General features: G+C 35.7%; 5 protein-coding genes across 5 annotated transcripts; 2 read left to right on the plus strand and 3 right to left on the minus strand.

Annotated features, from left to right (window-relative positions):
* The first annotated feature begins 280 nt into the window (after positions 1 to 280).
* Positions 281 to 2,061, plus strand: LOC18024203 (glucose and ribitol dehydrogenase homolog 2). The gene is made up of 4 exons (XM_006408033.2): positions 281 to 394; positions 796 to 1,169; positions 1,288 to 1,646; positions 1,929 to 2,061. Exons 1-4 carry the CDS (start codon positions 281 to 283, stop codon positions 1,949 to 1,951), a joined length of 870 nt encoding a protein of 289 aa, XP_006408096.1. The 3' UTR covers positions 1,952 to 2,061.
* A 30-nt stretch (positions 2,062 to 2,091) lies between these two features.
* On the minus strand, positions 2,092 to 4,066 carry LOC18024204 (E3 ubiquitin-protein ligase Topors). The gene is made up of 7 exons (XM_006408034.2): positions 3,915 to 4,066; positions 3,578 to 3,672; positions 3,417 to 3,496; positions 3,275 to 3,330; positions 2,887 to 2,999; positions 2,703 to 2,764; positions 2,092 to 2,564 (listed from the first exon to the last, which is right to left on the minus strand). Exons 1-7 carry the CDS (start codon positions 4,024 to 4,026, stop codon positions 2,258 to 2,260), a joined length of 825 nt encoding a protein of 274 aa, XP_006408097.1. The 5' UTR covers positions 4,027 to 4,066; the 3' UTR covers positions 2,092 to 2,257.
* Positions 4,067 to 4,314: 248 nt separating this feature from the next.
* Positions 4,315 to 6,026, plus strand: LOC18024205 (putative pentatricopeptide repeat-containing protein At3g05240). The gene has a single exon (XM_006408035.2). The coding sequence runs from the start codon at positions 4,315 to 4,317 to the stop codon at positions 6,007 to 6,009; it is 1,695 nt and encodes a 564-aa protein (XP_006408098.1). The 3' UTR covers positions 6,010 to 6,026.
* A 39-nt stretch (positions 6,027 to 6,065) lies between these two features.
* Positions 6,066 to 7,934, minus strand: LOC18024206 (signal peptidase complex subunit 3A). Its single transcript, XM_006408036.2, has 6 exons — positions 7,640 to 7,934; positions 7,327 to 7,374; positions 6,754 to 6,816; positions 6,597 to 6,650; positions 6,377 to 6,463; positions 6,066 to 6,292 (listed from the first exon to the last, which is right to left on the minus strand). The coding sequence occupies exons 1-6, from the start codon at positions 7,763 to 7,765 to the stop codon at positions 6,167 to 6,169; spliced, it is 504 nt and encodes a 167-aa protein (XP_006408099.1). The 5' UTR covers positions 7,766 to 7,934; the 3' UTR covers positions 6,066 to 6,166.
* Positions 7,935 to 8,593: 659 nt separating this feature from the next.
* On the minus strand, positions 8,594 to 11,334 carry LOC18024207 (heavy metal-associated isoprenylated plant protein 34). Its single transcript, XM_006408037.2, has 3 exons — positions 11,001 to 11,334; positions 10,816 to 10,891; positions 8,594 to 10,337 (listed from the first exon to the last, which is right to left on the minus strand). Exons 1-3 carry the CDS (start codon positions 11,028 to 11,030, stop codon positions 8,743 to 8,745), a joined length of 1,701 nt encoding a protein of 566 aa, XP_006408100.1. The 5' UTR covers positions 11,031 to 11,334; the 3' UTR covers positions 8,594 to 8,742.
* Positions 11,335 to 18,553: the final 7,219 nt, after the last annotated feature.

An 18,553-nucleotide genomic window follows, 5' to 3' on the forward strand; every position in this document is an offset into this window, starting at 1 on the left:
TGCAAGTTTGTATATATCTTAATGGGGACTGATTAATGGTTATCCCAAGTAAGCTGATGTCCACCACGTGGACTCCTCCGTGGCTGCGCCGTTGCAGTAACTTGTCCATGTCATCCAAATTGAGTTGCAACGTGGCACATCATTCAAAAATGCTTCACTGCTTTGACTCGTTCTTTTGCCTTATATGTTTCTCTCCTGGCTCGCAATTTTATCGGTCGCTAAAACCAAACACACAAAAACACTTTGCCGGAATATTTTCAGTACAAAAAAAAAAAAAAACATGGCGAGTGGGTTTCGTCCGCAGAAGCAAGAGACACAACCAGGGAAAGAACATGTCATGGATCCAACTCCACAATCATGTTGCCCTGACTACAAACCCTCCAACAAACTTCATGTATAGGCTCCCATCATTTCTTTTTATTTTCTTTTTCCGTTTGATTTAATATCTATTGTTTAAGAAAAAGTCAAACATCGAAAAAAACTATAAAACTAATAATACAAAAGTACTGTGTAAAAGGCAATCAATATAGTGAGCAATTGGGAAAAGTAATACTCTTTCTTTCACCATAAAAGGTGAGAATTCCTGTTTTTGAATTCACGCGCTACATAACTTGTTTAATTGCGTTGTACGGTACGATAACATATTTTAGTAAGGCTATTATTATCTATGCTTCGGTCAAAATATTTTCAAATTTACAAACGCAAAAACGAAACAGAAATTGACTTTTTTTTTTTACAAATATTCGTACAATTACAAAACTTGTAACACAAGTTATCTCTGAAAATTATCGTCAGGGCATAGTGGCGCTGGTGACAGGAGGAGACTCAGGGATAGGCAAAGCAGTGTGTCACTGCTACGCGCTTGAAGGAGCGAGCGTGGCTTTCACGTACGTGAAAGGTCGAGAGGACAAAGACGCAGACGAGACGCTGCGTTTGCTTCACGAGGTTAAGACAAGGGAAGCCAAAGAGCCGATCATGATCGCCACTGATTTAGGGTTCGAAGAGAATTGCAAGAGGGTCGTTGAGGAAGTTGTCAACGCCTTTGGACGCATCGATGTGCTTGTCAACTGTGCAGCTGAGCAGCACGAGGTTTCCATTGATGACATCGATGAGGCCAGGCTCGAAAGGGTTTTCCGTACCAACATCTTCTCGCAGTTTTTCTTGGCCAAGTGAGTAAATATATACCTGAAACTCGGATTTTAGCCAATTGTTCCGGTTTAAAGTGAGCTCTTCTTTGTATACTTTTGAAATAAAATGGTGGTAAATGACTTAATAATGAATACCTAGGTATGCGTTGAAGCACATGAAGGAAGGGAGCAGTATTATCAATACGACGTCGGTTGTTGCCTACGCAGGACACTCCAATTTGCTAGAATACGCTTCTACTAAAGGAGCCATCGTTTCCTTCACACGTGCGTTAGCTCTTCAGCTTGCACCAAAGAACATACGTGTGAACGGAGTAGCTCCAGGTCCGGTGTGGACTCCTCTGGTAACCGCTTCGTTCTCTGATGAAGCGATCAAGAAGTTTGGGTCGGAGACGCCAATGAAAAGAGCGGCTCAGCCTGGGGAAGTGGCTCCTTCCTACGTCTTCTTGGCTTGTGACCATTGCTCTTCTTACTACACCGGCCAGATCCTCCATCCAAACGGTATGTCTAATTTCAGGAGTATGCTCCGGTTTTTATGGTTTGGTTTTAGTTGGTTTGTGTGATATAAAACCGAAATTAGAGAAAATACCGTATAGTTTGGTTTGATAATGATACGATTTCAGTTTCAGTTTGGGTTAGGTTTCTTACAGTATATTTTTGACATGAAGGATTTAACCGGTTCTGATTATGGTTTTAAGTCTATTACAGTCCTCTGTTTCTGTCTAGGTGTTATATATCAGTCTATGTCGTGGGCTATTGTAACGCAAACGCGATTTTGTGCAGGTGGTCTTATCGTGAACGCTTGAGCTTGCCTAAGGTGGTATCTCTGTTAGTGTGGATAGTGTGGATGTATATGCCTTTCTTTAGGAAGTTGGTACAAATAAATACTATAGTTTGTATGAAGTAATATGATGAAATGTTCTGTTTTATGTTGTAGGATGGATAATGTAATAAATATCTGAATAAAATGGTATAGTTGGTTGTTTGTTTAGTTTTGCGAAGCAAAAGAACTTAACTTTATACACAAGTAAAGAAAATCGAAACAGACATATCATTATACTCATGTAGTTATGTGTTTCTATACTCAAGTCTACAAGGGATTAGTAATAGCCTCAGTCTGAGTCTTCATCAAAAAGGAACAAGAAAGGAGTCGCTCGTGTTCTTCTGTTCTCTTCTTCTTCTTCTCTTGCCTCATTTGCTGCACCGATCTCTCTTGGGTTGTTCCAGCCTAACCGCTGCTTATATATTGCATCATAAGCCTCCACGTTCAGCCCTGATGCTAGGAAGAGTTCTACCTCATCCACAAACCGGTCTGTTCTCGCCATTAAGAACGGATGAGCTGCCTCTGCGATAACCGATTTGAATTGCTCTTGATTTGTCTCTGCGCTTCTTGCTTCTTGTTTTCGTCTCTGTGCGATTCTGAAAGAGATAAGATTAATGGTCGTTTCACTATTCATCTTTAAACGTGTCAAAAACTTCGACTTTGATCAAGTAAACGTTAAGACAATCAGGATAACTCGAATTATAAGTTTTCACGGTTGCCTTAAAGAGTATTACCTTGTGGAGAAGGAATCCATCACACCGACTAAATGATGCAGAACAATGTCAACATCTTCCTCCTACAGAAGAGGAAGAAAAATGAAAGCAAAAAAAAATAAACGGACCTGTGAACAACTGGACAAGAAGATAACAGCACAAAGAAAGAGAGATCCATGAAAAGGATTGCAACTTGCAAGCGTACCTGCATTAGAGCTTGCAGCTCCCTTCTCAACCAGGCTTCACGCCACCGATTTGGCTGGAGTAACTTTTTCATTTTCCAAAACCGTGGAACGTCAAATACATCAGCCAAGAAACCTGGTTAAGGCCACAAAAAGACAAAGAGGAAAACTTTAACTTCCTATTTTGGACTGGTTATAACACATTTTACTCAACTGATAAGGGTGTTATATTAGTTTTATTCCAAACAGGTAACATATACACCGATTGTTGTAACTAGTGTTTAAAAGTATTATGCGCAAGCTTGTTTTGATCTTTTAGTTTTTGCGGAAACATAACATGAATGAAGCTTCTTCAGTTCCATCATCAGAAGCTACAAGAGACCATTAAGAAAATCCAGAGAAGGGAAAAACCTGACTCGGTGTAGTAACATTGCAACCTATATCTTTGTTCTTTTGTTAGGACAAAACTGCACAAAGAAGATGAAATTACGATGAAGCTTGATATCAAAATATATTCACAAAAGAAACACATTCGACCCAAGAAAAAACATACCCATCAGTAATATTCCGGTCAACATAGTGGCGGTCAAAAGAATACCCGTCGTAGTTGTGGATGATTGAGATATTCTCTCTCTGCATATTGTTAAAGGTAATTCCTGTAAACAAGTGCTTGAAGGTGTTATGTGCAGAAAAGAGCGTTTTCAGGAAGCAGACCTTACAGAGAGGACATTTTACAGAGGACAGTTTCTTAGAGACCTTGCTGGAAACAACTCTGATCCATCGTTTGATGCAGTTGAAACAAAACTTGTCTGCAACACAAGATCAAAGCAAAGTAAATACATTACGTTTCTAATCCATTTATTATCAACTTGCAAGAATTATTGCCTAAACCTTAAACATGTGGCAACTAAAAAATCCGTTAAATTGGATCAAGGAATCATCCCAAAAACCCAGATTGAAACTTTGAAAAAGAAAACTTCAAATCTTTGATGAAATCAAGGAATCATCCAAAAAATAAATTAACAGAAAACTGAGATAGAGAGAAGCGTACGGAAACAGGTATCAAGATAGGATTCTTGGAATATGGGTCCAAGGCAAATAGGACATGGATCGGATCCTTCGTCGATGGGACTGCTCCCGTCGGCGATCTCCTTCGCCGCCATACCTCAGGTCGCTCCAGTACTCTCCGCGTAGTCCCTGTACGACGTCGTGTGACCAAACACACCCCTTATAAAATACTTTTGGGGATATTGCAAATTTAACCTAAAACTATTTCAAAATGAAAAATAAGCCCGTAACTATTTAAATTGTGACCCCGAGTCGGTTTTTTCCATTCACTCTATAAAATTTTCTTCACCCGATTCATTATAAAGGTACATAAAGTTTGATAAGTTTCCAGAATAAGGAGACATTGGCTTTGAATTTCTTGATAACAATATGAGAGAAGACAGATGAAGAAACACTACAAACCAATTCTCTTCCAACTGGAGAATTGCAGATCAATGGTGGAGCTGAATCAGCTCCATGGTTTGATGATCAAATCATCAGTTATCAAAAACGTCACCCCTCTAAGCCGTCTCATAGATTTCTGCACAACATGTCCAGAGACTATGAATCTCAGCTACGCGAGATCAGTTTTCGAAACTATCGATTTCCCAAGCGTGTATATATGGAACTCAATGATCAGAGGCTACTCAAACAGTCCAAACCCAGATAAAGCATTGATATTTTACCATGAAATGCTTCGAGAAGGGTATCCTCCGGATTATTTCACGTTTCCTTATGTGCTCAAGGCTTGTTCAGGGTTAAGAAATGTTCAGTTCGGGAGTTGTGTTCATGGATTTGTCGTGAAAACCGGGTTTGAAGTGAATATGTATGTTTCTACTTGCTTGCTTCATATGTATATGTGTTGTGGAGAGGTGGATTGTGGTTTGAGGGTTTTTGATGATATTCCAAAGTTGAACGTTGTTGCTTGGGGAAGTCTGATTTCTGGGTTTGTGAATAACAATCGGTTTAACGATGCGATTCAAGCGTTTAGGGAGATGCAGAGTAATGGTGTGAAGCCAAATGAGACGATAATGGTGGATCTTCTGGTTGCTTGTGGCAGATGTAAAGACATTGCGGCTGGTAAATGGTTTCATGGGCTTCTTCAAGAATTAGGCTTTGATCCGTATTTTCAGTCAAAAGCTGATTTTAATGTGATATTGGCTACAAGTCTCATTGATATGTATGGAAAATGTGGAGATCTGAGAACCGCAAGGTATCTGTTCGATGAAATGCCTAAGAGAAACATGATTTCTTGGAATTCCATCATCACAGGGTATAGTCAGAACGGCGATGCAGAGGAAGCAATGCATATGTTTTTAGACATGCTTGTTTTGGGTATCCCTCCTGATAAAGTAACGTTTTTGAGTATCATCAGAGCTTCCATGATTCAAGGATGTTCACAATTGGGACAATCGATTTATGCTTATGTATCCAAAACAGGGTTTTTGAAGGATGCTGCCATAGTTTGTGCACTTGTGAATATGCATGCTAAAACCGGTGATGCAGAGGGCGCGAAAAAAGCGTTTGAAGATCTGGAGAAGAAAGATACAATAGCTTGGACCACTGTGATCATCGGGTTAGCCACTCACGGGCACGGGAATGAAGCATTGAGTATATTCAAGAGAATGCAAAAGGAAGGTAATGCTACACCTGATGGAATCACATTTATAGGGGTATTATATGCGTGCAGCCAAGTAGGTTTGGTCGAGGAAGGACAAAGATACTTTGCGGAAATGAGAGATCTTTACGGCATAGAGCCAACAGTTGAACACTATGGATGTATGGTTGATATCTTGAGCCGTGCTGGTTGTTTTGAAGAAGCAGAGAGATTGGTAAAGAATATGCCGGTACAACCCAATGCTAATATATGGAGTGCATTGTTAAACGGATGTGAGATTCATGAGAATTTAGACCTGGCTGATCGGATAAGATGTGTGGTAAGTGAATCAGAAGGACTCGGTAGCGGAATCTACGTTCTTCTATCTAATATCTATGCCAAAGCTGGGAGGTGGATGGATGTGAAGCTGGTTAGAGAATCCATGAACAGCAAAAGAATAGCTAAAGTTTTAGGTCATAGTTCTGTTGAAACAACGTCCTAAACTTTCAGCCTTTCAGGGTCCTGCTTTTATTTTTCTATTTAGAAGAATCCAAGGGATCAATAGTACTTTTAATTTAGTTTTCTGGTTCATAAATCTCTTACATGAAAATGAAATTCAAAAACTTTTAGACAATGTTTGATATTCTCATCAACCTTCATCATCTGTATGCATCTGGTAAACTGTAACCAGACATGACTATCTTGTCAGCAAACATCTTGCCGGTCTTAGGCATGACATGCCAGTGTAATGTCAAGTTAAATTCTTTTCCGCGAAGATTATGTCCCTGAAAGATCCCAAATGATTATCAGTTTCCGTTTCTGAAGAAGTAGAAAAAACGCAGAACACTTAGTGGGTTTGTATACTGTACCTGATCGATGAAACGGTACTTGTTGGAGATTTGAATCCGGAATTTGGCATTTTCCTTGACAGGTATTATCGCATCCCATAGAGAAACCTACACGAAAATGTCAACATCCGTTGGGTAATTCATTGAAAGAGTTCTGATATTAAGTAGTCAATCCAGAACTTGTTCCTAGACTATAATTCAGAGCAGAGACTTGACATTGAAACAAAGTGGGCTATAATACCTGATTCAGGGAATTCTTTGGGGTTTCATACTCCGCTGCTACGAAAACGAAGATCTGCACACAAAAAATATCCGTTTAATGTCAGGCTTTTCAATAAAAGAATTATCCAGCAAGGAGCAGGCCATTTTGCAATGGCTGGTGTTTTAAGATGTTAAACCTGTTTGGTGTTCCAAGTGAATAGAGATTGCAAGTCTGCTGCTATGTCCAATGTCAAACTGACCTGCATGACATGTAAAATGCTCAGTAATTAGAATATAAGCAACAAGCAATAGATAGAGGACTGCCGAAAAGAGAAGCTACATATACGTGTAAGCTGGATGAATGGTCTCAGAAACCATAAATCAATAATCTAAGAAGAGTTATATGTTAATCAAATTTTAAAAGCTTCGAGATCCATATGAACTTCCAGAATCTCGAAATTTAGATATGGAAATCTAAGATGGCTATAAATAAAACGTTATCCTGTATCATGACCAACACTATCTATCTATCTATCAAGTGACATGAAAAAGCCAAAACTTTAAAGCACCTCTAAAGAACGGCTTCATGGTTATTCTTCCTTGAATTTCTGGATTCTTGAAACAACTAAAGTTCGACACGATACGAAATACAATGCATTGTGGTTCTCTGAATAGTAACCAGAGCTTCGCAATGGACATTCTTCAAAGTAGCCTAACTATTATGATGAAGAAAAACCCTTCAGGGAAAGAGCGAAATCATGCAGTTTTACCTCATCATTTCCATGGGATTGCTTCTTAAACCGATTGATGTTAAGAATCTGCAAACACAGTACAACCAAAAACCAAAATTAAAATTCAAGATTTTCCTTGATTTCATAATCCATAGAATCTACAACTTCAGATATATACAATTCCCCCAATCAAAAAAAGAAAAGAAACGACAATGACTACACCAGCCACTTTTTTTGTCTAAATGTGAAGGCTTTATACAACTTAATCCATCACAAAACGAAGCATTCATAAACAGATCCACCACATACGAAGCGATCAATAAATATAAACAATACGCAAAGGTTTCGTCACCTGGATCTCAGCAGAGGGATTTTGGTTGCTGAATTTGTCAGAGAAAGACGCGATTGCGCAGATGAACGCGAGTGCCGTGACGGCGAACGTGAGCAGAGCATTAGCTCTGTAACCAAATGAATGCATCTTCAAGCCCTTTTCCCTTTACGATTACTCTTTATTGCTTTTTGATCACCGGGATCTCGTCGCGATCCCGTCTCTTTGTCTGAGCAGATGACGAAGAAGAAGAAGAAGAAGAAGACGAGCGTTTTGTTTTATTTTGTTTAAGTATCGATTAATTCTCTGTTTAGCGATCGTCGCTGTAATGTGATTGGCCAAGACACGTATAATCCTCGATGGGATACTATCTAAACCGGAATTCCGGTTTAAGAATACATCGTTTCAGAAATTGTTACATACTGTAATAAATACTTGATAAACTATATAACAGTTTATATAGTGGATAAATGGAAGTCTTCTTTAGTCACAAAATGACACCACTTCAGCATATACACAAGGTAATGTTTACATATAATATATCGAATTATTATGGTTGACTTGATTTAACGAGATTTAATTAATTTAGTTCCAAGGCATTTCTCTTTGACCCGATTTAGCTGAACAAAATATTGATTGTTTTTTTACCACATTCCAAATATCGATTTAAACGCATTTAGTTCATTTGGAAGACTGTATTTGATAGACCACAATAACAGCTAATTTTCAAAGATTTGTATCCCCATTATTTTCAAAACATCATAATCAACACGTAAATAATCACGAATTTGGTACCTTTACGGGTCAAATTTAATATGGTGTTAACAATAATAGTGGCACACTATACAAGTTGATTATCATAGGCTCATAAAATGATAATGCTATTGTACCTACAATACTGTTAAGAGGCTGCTCAAACATTCTTTTCACAAAAGGAAAAATAAAGCTAAATATCTTACTTTATAACGACATAAGAGATATTATAAACATCATTCCACTAACAAAATTAAAGCACATTTTGTTTCAAATCCTCGGCACAGTTAAAAAGGACAGCCCAAAAAAAAAAAAAACATAAGACTAAGACAAACATTCATATTCGGTTTTCTAATTAACATTACAAAGAAAGATCACATGATACTACAACCACCTGGATTCTCATCGCTAAACATATCCGTATAAGAATCCGCGTGTGGAGGTGGCATTGGGGGAGGATGAGCATAATTCACTGCCGGATAAGGCCGAGCATACATCATCGGATGGTACATGTCACCACCACCGCCATAGCCTCCATGAGCTGCCGCTTGTTGTTGCTGTTGTTGTTGTTGCTGCTGGTTCATCATCATTTGCATATACTGTTGTTGTTGGTTCATTGGATGATTTGCCTGCGGCGGTGGCGGATAAAATCCTCCTCCTCCACTCATCGGCAAGCCTTGAACCGCCGGGTATGAACCGCCCATTGGACCCATCATACTACCCATCGGACCTGGTTGACCCATCATACCCATTGGACCACCTTGACCCATCATACCCATGGGACCACCTTGACTCATTGGCCCACCAATTCCCTTGGCGCTATGATTATGATTGCCCTTGTTACCTCCTCCTCCTTTACTGTGTTTCATAAGCTCTTCAATATCGTGGGTCCCATGGGCTCCTCCTTTGGACCCACCTCCTCCTTTTTTAGGCCCATTATCATAATGATGAACAACTCCTCCTCCTCCACCACCACCACCGGAGGATTTTACCTTATCACCCCCACCGCCTTCTTTCTTACTACTAGCTCCCTTCTTCTCATCTTTTTTTCCGCTTTTACCCTTTTTGAAAAACCCTAGAAGGCCACCACCACTTTTGGCATCTGTTTTTCCGGCTTTGCCCCCACCTCCTTTATTCTTCTCTTTTCCTTCTTTCTTACCATTGTCTCCTTTACCTCCTTTTTTACCCTCTTTTCCTAATTTACCCTCAACCATCCCCTTCATTTGCACCGGAATCTCAAACCCACCACCACCACCACCTTTCTTCCCCGCTCCTCCTCCTCCTCCGCCGCCACCACCGGCCTTGAACCCATTCATCATCATCATCATCTCATTAGGACCCTTAGGCCCACCAGCGCCATGATGACCCATGGGAGGAATCTTGTTAGGCATCATCATCACCTTATTAGGAGGCATGTGACCATGTCCTCCCATCTCACCATCCTCATCCTCATCGTCATCGAACTCATCATCATCATAATCATCCTCACTGAAGTCCTCATCGTCGTAATCATCATCACTGAAATCCTCATCGTCTTCATCCGCAAACTTAACCGACTTCTTCTGATCCTTTGATGCCACAGGAGGCATCATCTTCATATCTTTCCCACCATGACCACCACCACCACCTTGAGCAGCAGCTTTCATCATCATCATCTGTTGAATCTGCTGAGGAGTTAGTTGCATTGGATGACCATGACCATGACTCTGGCCACCACCATTAGCTTTTCCCTTCACTTGGTTGCTCTCTTTTCCACCTTTAGGCTTATTGTTACCATTCATGTTGAGATTAGCAAATTGCCCACTCAGATTAGGAAACCCTTTCCCGCCGCCTCCTCCTCCTCCTCCACCGCCTATGATCTCGGCGTGTTTGCCAGATTTGCTCAGTTTCTTAACCAAAATCGCTGGGTCAACGTTTCCTGTGACTGTGACTTTCCCCTGTTCTACATCTGCTTTTACAGAGTACACGCCTGAAAATCATAACAAGACAACATTTCCAATGTCAGATTCTTCCCAAGACATTAACATCATTTAGGTTTATTAACAAACCCATTTGGTAAGGCTCAAAACTCAGCACTCCATGGTTAAAATTATGAACTTTATGTCAGATATTCTCAAAACGTAGGACTCCATAGAGTCGGAAAATTAGTAACTTTTTTATTGGGTTATGAAAGTATCACACAACAGGATAAAACACACACGCGCGCGCTTCATAAATTTTAGAACTGCAATATATACATTTGAGCTGATAATTTATTTTTAAACTGCAATATTCATAGATCCATGGTCTTATGAGAAAAAAAAAAAACACTTCATAAACCTCACAATAAAACTGTGTTTAATTAGCACCAAGTTCACCGAATTAAAAATTAAAATGACCAAACACCCCAAAGAAAAATGAGCTAAGGGAGAAGATATATGAAGAAGGGGAAAAGAGCAAGAACAGACCTTCGATTTTCTGCAACTGTTTCTTCACTTTATGTTTACAGCCTTCACAGTGTACGTTTACTTTCAGAACACAAGTCTGCAAAACTCAAATCCCAGTAAAGAATTAGCACACTAATTTATACACACACAAGCTTGAAGAGAGAGAGAGATAGATAGAAACAGGAAGAAGAGAAGGAGACGTATACCTGAAGCTTCATCACATCTTGTTTATTCATAATTTCTCTTAGATTTGTGGGTTTTCACAGAACAGAATTTTGGGCACAGAGAGAGAGAGTTTCTGTCTCAGCTCTTTGTTTCTCCTCTGTGAAGAGAAGAGATGGTAAAGAGATTATAAGAAGGAAGGGGTGTTTCTGTAATAAAGGCGGTTGTTTTAAGGACAGAGAAAGAGAGAGACACTAAAAACACACTCAAAACTTGTGCTTTGTTTTATCTCTGTTTCAGGGTTTCTTATTTCTATGTCTGTAAAACTAAGAGAGAGAGAGGGCGGTGGCACAGGAAGCAAGGAAATCTTCTATTTTGATTTGCAAATATCTGTTTTAAAATTGACACTTTAATATTGTTTTCCTTTGATTTTTACATTTTAAATTTTAAAGTTTTGTACTTTTTTTTTTGGTACAGAGTTGAGGGTCTTTAAGGCAGCTTCATTCACTTTGGCAGAATTAAGTACAGCCTCGCTTCGTCTTTTGTAATTTGTACTTAGCTGTATTCATCTTATGGAATACGATTGATTAACACCCAATTCGAATAATTAAGGTTCTTTAATTAAAATACTTAGCTGTATTCATTTTCTATAATGTATTTTTCTGTTTATTCGTAATTTCGTATCTCTAGTGTGTGGTTTAGATGTAACCCGACTTTAATAGGCTCAATAATTTATGATTTGTCATGTTGTTAATCATGTAGTGGTTTGATCTACTTGTTATAAAAGATCGACGACTATTAATTGCTATTTTCACATTTTGTCAATGTATCTGTATTATAAAAATTAATGGTGTTTTAAAAATCAATAAAAAAAGGCGTGCCTGTTGAGTAATTCTCTAAACTTTTGATCAATATTAACAAGTTTTAGACTTTAGTTTTTCATGTTAATGTTCGTATCATTTATCCTTTCCTTGCAAACTAACTAGGCTACAATAATTCATCTATGACACTGATATTAACATGAAAATTTCAGGATCGTAATAATGATTTGAAAACAATGATTTTAATGATCGTTGACGGGATGGTTTAGGATCCAATCGCAAGCAAGAAAATGTCTTTGTCACTAAAATGGACTTGTTTAACAACATCACTTACGCAAACAATGCAACTTTGAATTAAAGACATTAACATAAGACTCCTATAATGCTAAATTATGCGATCTAGATCTTATGTATATACTAATATACCTCATATAAAATTGTTTATCATGAACTGCTAGATTGTCTACGTAACTTGGTTAAGCTCGATTACTTAACCAAAAAATATTTCGAAAACGAAAAAAAAAACAATAAAATTATTTAATGCTAATTTTTAACAAAGGAAACCGAGTCAAACAAATTAAAACCTTAAACCATCAATTTTAATTTATTTATCACATCCCGAAAAACTAGAAAACTAAAACTAAAAATTTGGTTTGACAACTTTTAGTTATTGAGGATGTTTGATAATTTCATACATAAATAAAATGTATAAAAGTAATCTTATTGTCATCGACATGTATATGTAAGGGAAAGCAAAAAAAAAGGAACAATAATGAGTTTTAATGGGTCATAAGACAGGTAGGTCGCTTCCACTCTTTGCTGTGGATAGAGTTCTCTTGGGCCAGCTTTCAACCACCAATTAGTCCGAAATAAATAATTATTAATGAACTATTATTAATTATCTAGTTGAAATATTTTGAGGTTTTGAGCTGAAATAAAACTTGACTTAATTGCTAATGCATGTGACGCATGTGCACCATTTCAGTGAGATAGTAGTGAGTAATTCATAATAAAGCTCATTTTTTAAATCCAGAATGGTGTACATAATAATGAAGAAGAAAAACATATTGAGTCGTAAAAAAAAAGTACAGAACTAATAATATATTGCGAGTTATACTATATAATTCACATCGTGCACTTTAAACTTCGCCTAACTTTGACTCTGTTTAATTAAAAAATCATAATAATCGCCACTGTAAGCGTATATACACGTGTAAGTCCGTGAATCCGTGGTAAGATAGTATTAACACACGGAAAAAAAAAATCTGGGAAAGGACTAATTTTTGCAAATACTCGACAACAAAAAAAAAACAATTACAATGATTCAATGTTATTTTTTTTTTAGTTGAAGAAATGATTCATAGTTCGAACATAACGAGCGTTTAGATGTAGACTTGTAGTAGTTCCATACTCTACGGACCTACACGATAAGCTTATAGATCGAACCGTGTACGTCGCAGGTCGGTCCATCGCAACCTCACAAGTCAATGATTTTTCTCGGACCTAATAAGAAGTCAAATTAAAACACACAAAAGAAAGCTATACGAAAAAAATAGATAAAAATAGAATTCTTAAAAATTGTAATCTTTCTCTGTTGTTTTCGTTTCTATATACTAAATTATCAAACTTTAAATGTTGTATTTTCGTCATGTGTATACTAAACCACAACCAACCTCGTGACGAACATTGTTGTCAGCTTAATTTTTTTTTGTCAGTTTGGTGATTGTTTTCAACCATATTATTTAATTTACACGCTTTTAAATTTATTGTCGGTTTTCTTCTGATCGTTTGAACTCTGCTGCTAAAAAAGAACTTTAGAATATGTTAAGCAAAATTAACGTGTGATCAATTTTTGCATGTAAGACTCCGTCTAAATAGATAAAACAAAGCCCAGCTTGTGTTATTGACATGACAAACAAAAAAAACAGTAGCAGTTGCGAAAGGAAGAAGAAAAAAAAATTGACGCAGATTATTTAGTACCACTGTTAATGTTATAAAAAAAATATGGTAAAACTGATAGGATCATAATTCTGTTCCTACCATATTTCTACACTTGATCTTCTTTTATAGTCTAAGGATAGACCACTAAGCCTAGGCTTTATTTTCGTTTATCTTTTCCATAAAATTATTTTTAATTTTTATTTGCTTTTACTACCACTACTATACACATTTGACTAATCAATAAAATCGAAATTTTTTGGACCCATTATAAGATGTGGGGTATTTTTGAAGCACATGCCAATGAGTATCCAAATCAAACTGTTGTTTTTATGAACTTTTTCGGCTTTTTGGAGGCTGGACCTAACCTAAGTCCTCATCTACTAAATTCAAATCCAGTGAAGTAAATTTTCATTCTCTCCAATTACTATTAAAGAGATTGCTATATATCTTGAAAAAATAAATGTACTGTTCGTCTTCATGGTATGTGCTATCCTCATAGCCTCATAGGTTTGGCTTCTAACAAAGTGTAATCCTTTTTATTTTAATTGAGATATCTACTTTACTAGTCCAATATTGCTGTGAAGGAATATCCAAGTTTTGGGGATCTTTATAGTCAAATATACATATATATATATATGTATATAGTGTCGGAAGATAATAGCAATGTAACCACTGGAACAGGTAATCAGGAAAATTCGAACCCACTGCATTCGTAAAGGAATATCTTCAGTCGAACTCTTTAACAAAAAAAAAAAAAAAAATCTTCAGTCGAACTCATCACTTTTACATAAAACTCATAAAAAGAAAAAAAAAAAAACAAGTTTACCACTTGGTAAAAAATAAAATATGTTATAAAATCCAAAAAGAAAATCTCGGTTTAATCCAAATTTGCAATATACCTATATTGACAACAAGAGCATCCATATATCAATTCGTTTATCGCTCCGTTAAAAAGAATATTAATTCCAACCTTTCACGAAATCATAAGAAAAATGCTAACAGTTGAAAACAACGTTAAACTATGCTCCACAAACAAGCATGTCAATTTAAGAGGCAAATTTAAAAGTAAATGGCCTCAAAAATAATTTCTTGACCCAAAGCAAATATAAGAAGAAAATATGTATTAAGTTTCTTCACTATCAAATAATAAAATTTTATGACTTTTATGTGAAATAATCGAAGAGTTTTTATTACGAAAATCAAAAGTAATTACTTAAAAAAAACCAAAAAAATCAGAATAGTTTCATAATAACTTTAAAGTATATTGCAGCAATTTGATTCTTGCCATCAGCTTTTATCTGAAATTGTACTAGCAAATGCTTCCACATCAATTGCAGGTTTTGAATATTTTGACTACTAGTCGTAGAAGAATAGCAAAATAAATTTGTATGTTTCTTTTTTATTATTATTATTATTTTAACTGTGTAAAATCACGATTCATAATCAGTAATAATTTGTGATGAAAATGTCACTTAACGGTTTAACATTTAGTTTTTTTTTTAATCCATTTTATATGGCATAAGTTTATAATTCTGTCATTCTACAATATTACCAACTAGAGCTCTAACTGAGCCTGTGACAACTGACACCCAAAAAATTATCTCTTTCGTATTGTCAAATATAGTATTTACGAATATATTCAATTTTACATTGGAGAAGTATTAGACTAACCCGACGGGGCCGACCCTAACCAGATACACATACTTTTTCTAATAAAAAATGGATATAGACATAAGGCATAATGATATTATACTTATGAAAATGTGGATTTGAATACTGACCAACAAAAAAGAACAAACATAAGAACGAAATGAATCACGTGTTAGGTTTGATTCTGAAGACCAAATGACGAATGAGAAGATACGTGTGAGAATGTAGACGAAGTTTGTTAGTAGTCGAAATCTCTAAACAAGTTATAAAAAGAAAATTTGTCAACACCTTTGACTTCATTTTTTTAAACTATCTTTTTCTGTTTCATCCATCTGATGACATATTAATGAAGGCAAAGCTGCAACAAATATACAACTACACAAGCTCCATCACCAAAACACTTCTCAACACTTACACCGTAAATATAGTTATCTTAATACTTTCCGTCATAATTAAAGTTGGACTAACCAGAAATATAGCTCAAGAGAGATACAGAAAATAGTAAAATATAGTTTGGGAAATATACGGAAATTTTTGATACTTGCTTAGAAGTAAATTCGAAATTCAACTATTATACATCAATTTATATATAAAAACAGTTATTGTTTATAATTTTTTTTTAAAATGAAACTATTGATTTGCAGACGTGAAACACATGTACTGTATTAACAATTTTCGTCTCATTTAAAAAAAAAAACCATAATATATTGGTAACAGTTTTTGTTAATTGAATACTGTTACATAGAGAAAACGATACCACATAAAAATTACCGATCATTTGTAATGACAAAGACTAACGATATTTATAGATTCATGAATCTGAATTTCTGATAAATAATGAAATCAAAATGTGAAAAAAACGAAGAAGTAAACAAAGTTTTGATTTATACCATGGGGCCTTATGTCGAAGGTGATGCAAGTCTACACGTTTCTAACACATACATAAATCTGAATGAATTTCAGTAGCTTTCGGATTCCATGTCTTATTTCTCTTCGGAATTAACATAACTTTCGATGAATTAATATGGTTGGATTAACGCCCTTAATAAACGTATCTTGAAGTTCGATATAAAGTCAAAGTTCCCAAAAGTCGTTCTAGATAGTTGAGTAAGCACTCCGATTTGATGTACTTCAGCTACAAATCCAGTCCAGTGATGTTTGATTTGGTACTAAACGTAAAAACTTTTTTCTCCAAGAGTTTACTCATATCAAAATTAGTAGGACATTACAACGATTATAATTAGTTGATAAAAAGGTTAAGCATTGTAACATCTATGGTAAAAGAAAAGAAAGCGTGGGAGAGGTACACAATAAGCAAAGATGTATTGTAAGGATCTCCGCAGCTGGAGTCTTTGGACTTCATATCCAAAATTGGGTCATAAACTTTTAAGTACATAACTTATGACATCTCTATGGTATCTATCAATGTGTCTTTTATATATTATTAAAGAGAGAGCTTTGTATTGTTTGGTTAGGTACAATTGCAATCAACTTTTGAACTTATATCTATGTACATATATGTGCAATAGACATATATACCCTTCCTTGCAAGGACACCTACCCTTACATACACATAAATGACAAATCAGTAAAATATCTATTTTTCAAATGACCCCTTCTTGGTGATGATAAGATTGCGATTTTAGTGGTTCTTGTTGTTTTATTTCTTTTTTGTTTCTCATCTTGCTTTAGTTTTCATAATTTTATATATTTTATTGAGAAAATTCACGAGAACTTAACCACTACATAGATGATTCATTAACAATTTTATAAGATGTGTATTCTATATTATCAACCTAACAGATTTAAAAGCCACTAAACCTTTAGTCAAAAAAATAATAACTAAAAGCCATAAAATCGGTTGGCAACTAGCAATAGAAATAAATGAATGAAAGTTCGGTGATGGAAAAGGTTATCTTGCTTCCATTTAATTTTCTCAATTTTACTTTTAAAATGAAATCATTAATGAAAAAAAATTATATGGACGATGGAACAAACTGTGTTTAAGACACAAAATGCGGTTTTGGCCTTAAGCTTTTAAAACAATTGGGGTTCGAAAGTATTTGCTGGGTGAAATCCACGAGAAAACAAGAGTATTGGGGCGAAATCGAAAAAAAATGAAACGAGATCAAATCCCAAGGATCAAGAAAAGAAAAAGAGAAGTGAGGAGAAATATGCTTTATTGGGTTTGCTAAGACATGAAGCAGATTGAAACATTTGCTTTCGTCCGAAAAAGAAGGAAGTCAGATTCCGTAAACTGCACATACATTATTTACACACATTCATGTATATACTGTTGAATGAAAAATTATTTATATAGTTTCTGAGTTTCATGTTTTTAATATTACTGATCTCTCTTTTTCTCCATCATAGACTTTCACTTTTGTCCCCCTCATGTTCCAACATCCTCAGTATTCAGTAACTTCATTTGCTTTATATATATATACAAATATCTCATATATATATATATATACATAAATATGCTATTCACATTAAGATATTTATTACGAGCTGGTTTAATAAAAAGCTGTTTTTTTGTTCTATCAAAGTTGCCAAATTATTTCGATTCGATTTCTACATTACTGAACCGAATCGACCGGCAAATCTTTTTGGCTGATCAGAACAAATTTTGTTGATGTTTCTTTGTAGGAAAAATGGGGAAAATTTGACTTTTTACTTTTTCTCAGGTTATTTATTTACCTGTTCACCCAATGTCTCTCATGACCGGTTTACTTACACCTCAAATATACTCTGCACTTTTTTTCTTTCTTTTACTAGTCTTTTGCAACTTTACTTTTTTTGTCGATTGCAAATTTGCAATTTAAAGCAATTTACACCGAAAGCCTTTTTATGTACAAAAAGAAAAGAAAACAATGGATAATAATTCGAAGAGTGGTGCACAAAGTTCAAGTGTTTGTGTCGATGTTCGACAAGACATTGACAAAAGCATTTGAAACATGTCAACAAAACAACAATTCTAAAATTGCAAAAGGCTGCTAAACGGTCAAATTGTATATTTAACACGCACTCTATACAAAGCAGCAAACCGAACTAAACCATTTTGAACAAAACTAATTCTTATCTATATACTAAAATGTTTTATCAACAGAACTAAATCAACTCTCAAAAGCGAACTATCGAATACAATTTATCTTCCATGATTACCACACATGTAAGTGATTGGT

This window comes from Eutrema salsugineum, unplaced genomic scaffold (assembly GCF_000478725.1).
Source record: "Eutrema salsugineum unplaced genomic scaffold, Eutsalg1_0 scaffold_13, whole genome shotgun sequence".
Taxonomy (NCBI): domain Eukaryota; kingdom Viridiplantae; phylum Streptophyta; class Magnoliopsida; order Brassicales; family Brassicaceae; genus Eutrema; species Eutrema salsugineum.

Coding starts and splice junctions, on each gene's coding strand:
- LOC18024203 (XM_006408033.2), top strand. CDS start 281: ATGGCGAGTGGGTTTCGTCCGCAGAAGCAAGAGACACAACCAGGGAAA. Junction 395..795: donor AACCCTCCAACAAACTTCAT/GTATAGGCTCCC, acceptor AATTATCGTCAG/GGCATAGTGGCGCTGGTGAC. Junction 1,170..1,287: donor TCGCAGTTTTTCTTGGCCAA/GTGAGTAAATAT, acceptor ATGAATACCTAG/GTATGCGTTGAAGCACATGA.
- LOC18024204 (XM_006408034.2), bottom strand. CDS start 4,026: ATGGCGGCGAAGGAGATCGCCGACGGGAGCAGTCCCATCGACGAAGGA. Junction 3,673..3,914: donor CTATCTTGATACCTGTTTCC/GTACGCTTCTCT, acceptor CTTGTGTTGCAG/ACAAGTTTTGTTTCAACTGC. Junction 3,000..3,274: donor ATGTTACTACACCGAGTCAG/GTTTTTCCCTTC, acceptor GGCCTTAACCAG/GTTTCTTGGCTGATGTATTT.
- LOC18024205 (XM_006408035.2), top strand. CDS start 4,315: ATGAAGAAACACTACAAACCAATTCTCTTCCAACTGGAGAATTGCAGA.
- LOC18024206 (XM_006408036.2), bottom strand. CDS start 7,765: ATGCATTCATTTGGTTACAGAGCTAATGCTCTGCTCACGTTCGCCGTC. Junction 7,375..7,639: donor ATCCCTCTGCTGAGATCCAG/GTGACGAAACCT, acceptor CTGTGTTTGCAG/ATTCTTAACATCAATCGGTT. Junction 6,817..7,326: donor AATCCCATGGAAATGATGAG/GTAAAACTGCAT, acceptor CATGTCATGCAG/GTCAGTTTGACATTGGACAT.
- LOC18024207 (XM_006408037.2), bottom strand. CDS start 11,030: ATGAATAAACAAGATGTGATGAAGCTTCAG. Junction 10,892..11,000: donor AAGATGTGATGAAGCTTCAG/GTATACGTCTCC, acceptor TGAGTTTTGCAG/ACTTGTGTTCTGAAAGTAAA. Junction 10,338..10,815: donor ACAGTTGCAGAAAATCGAAG/GTCTGTTCTTGC, acceptor TATGATTTTCAG/GCGTGTACTCTGTAAAAGCA.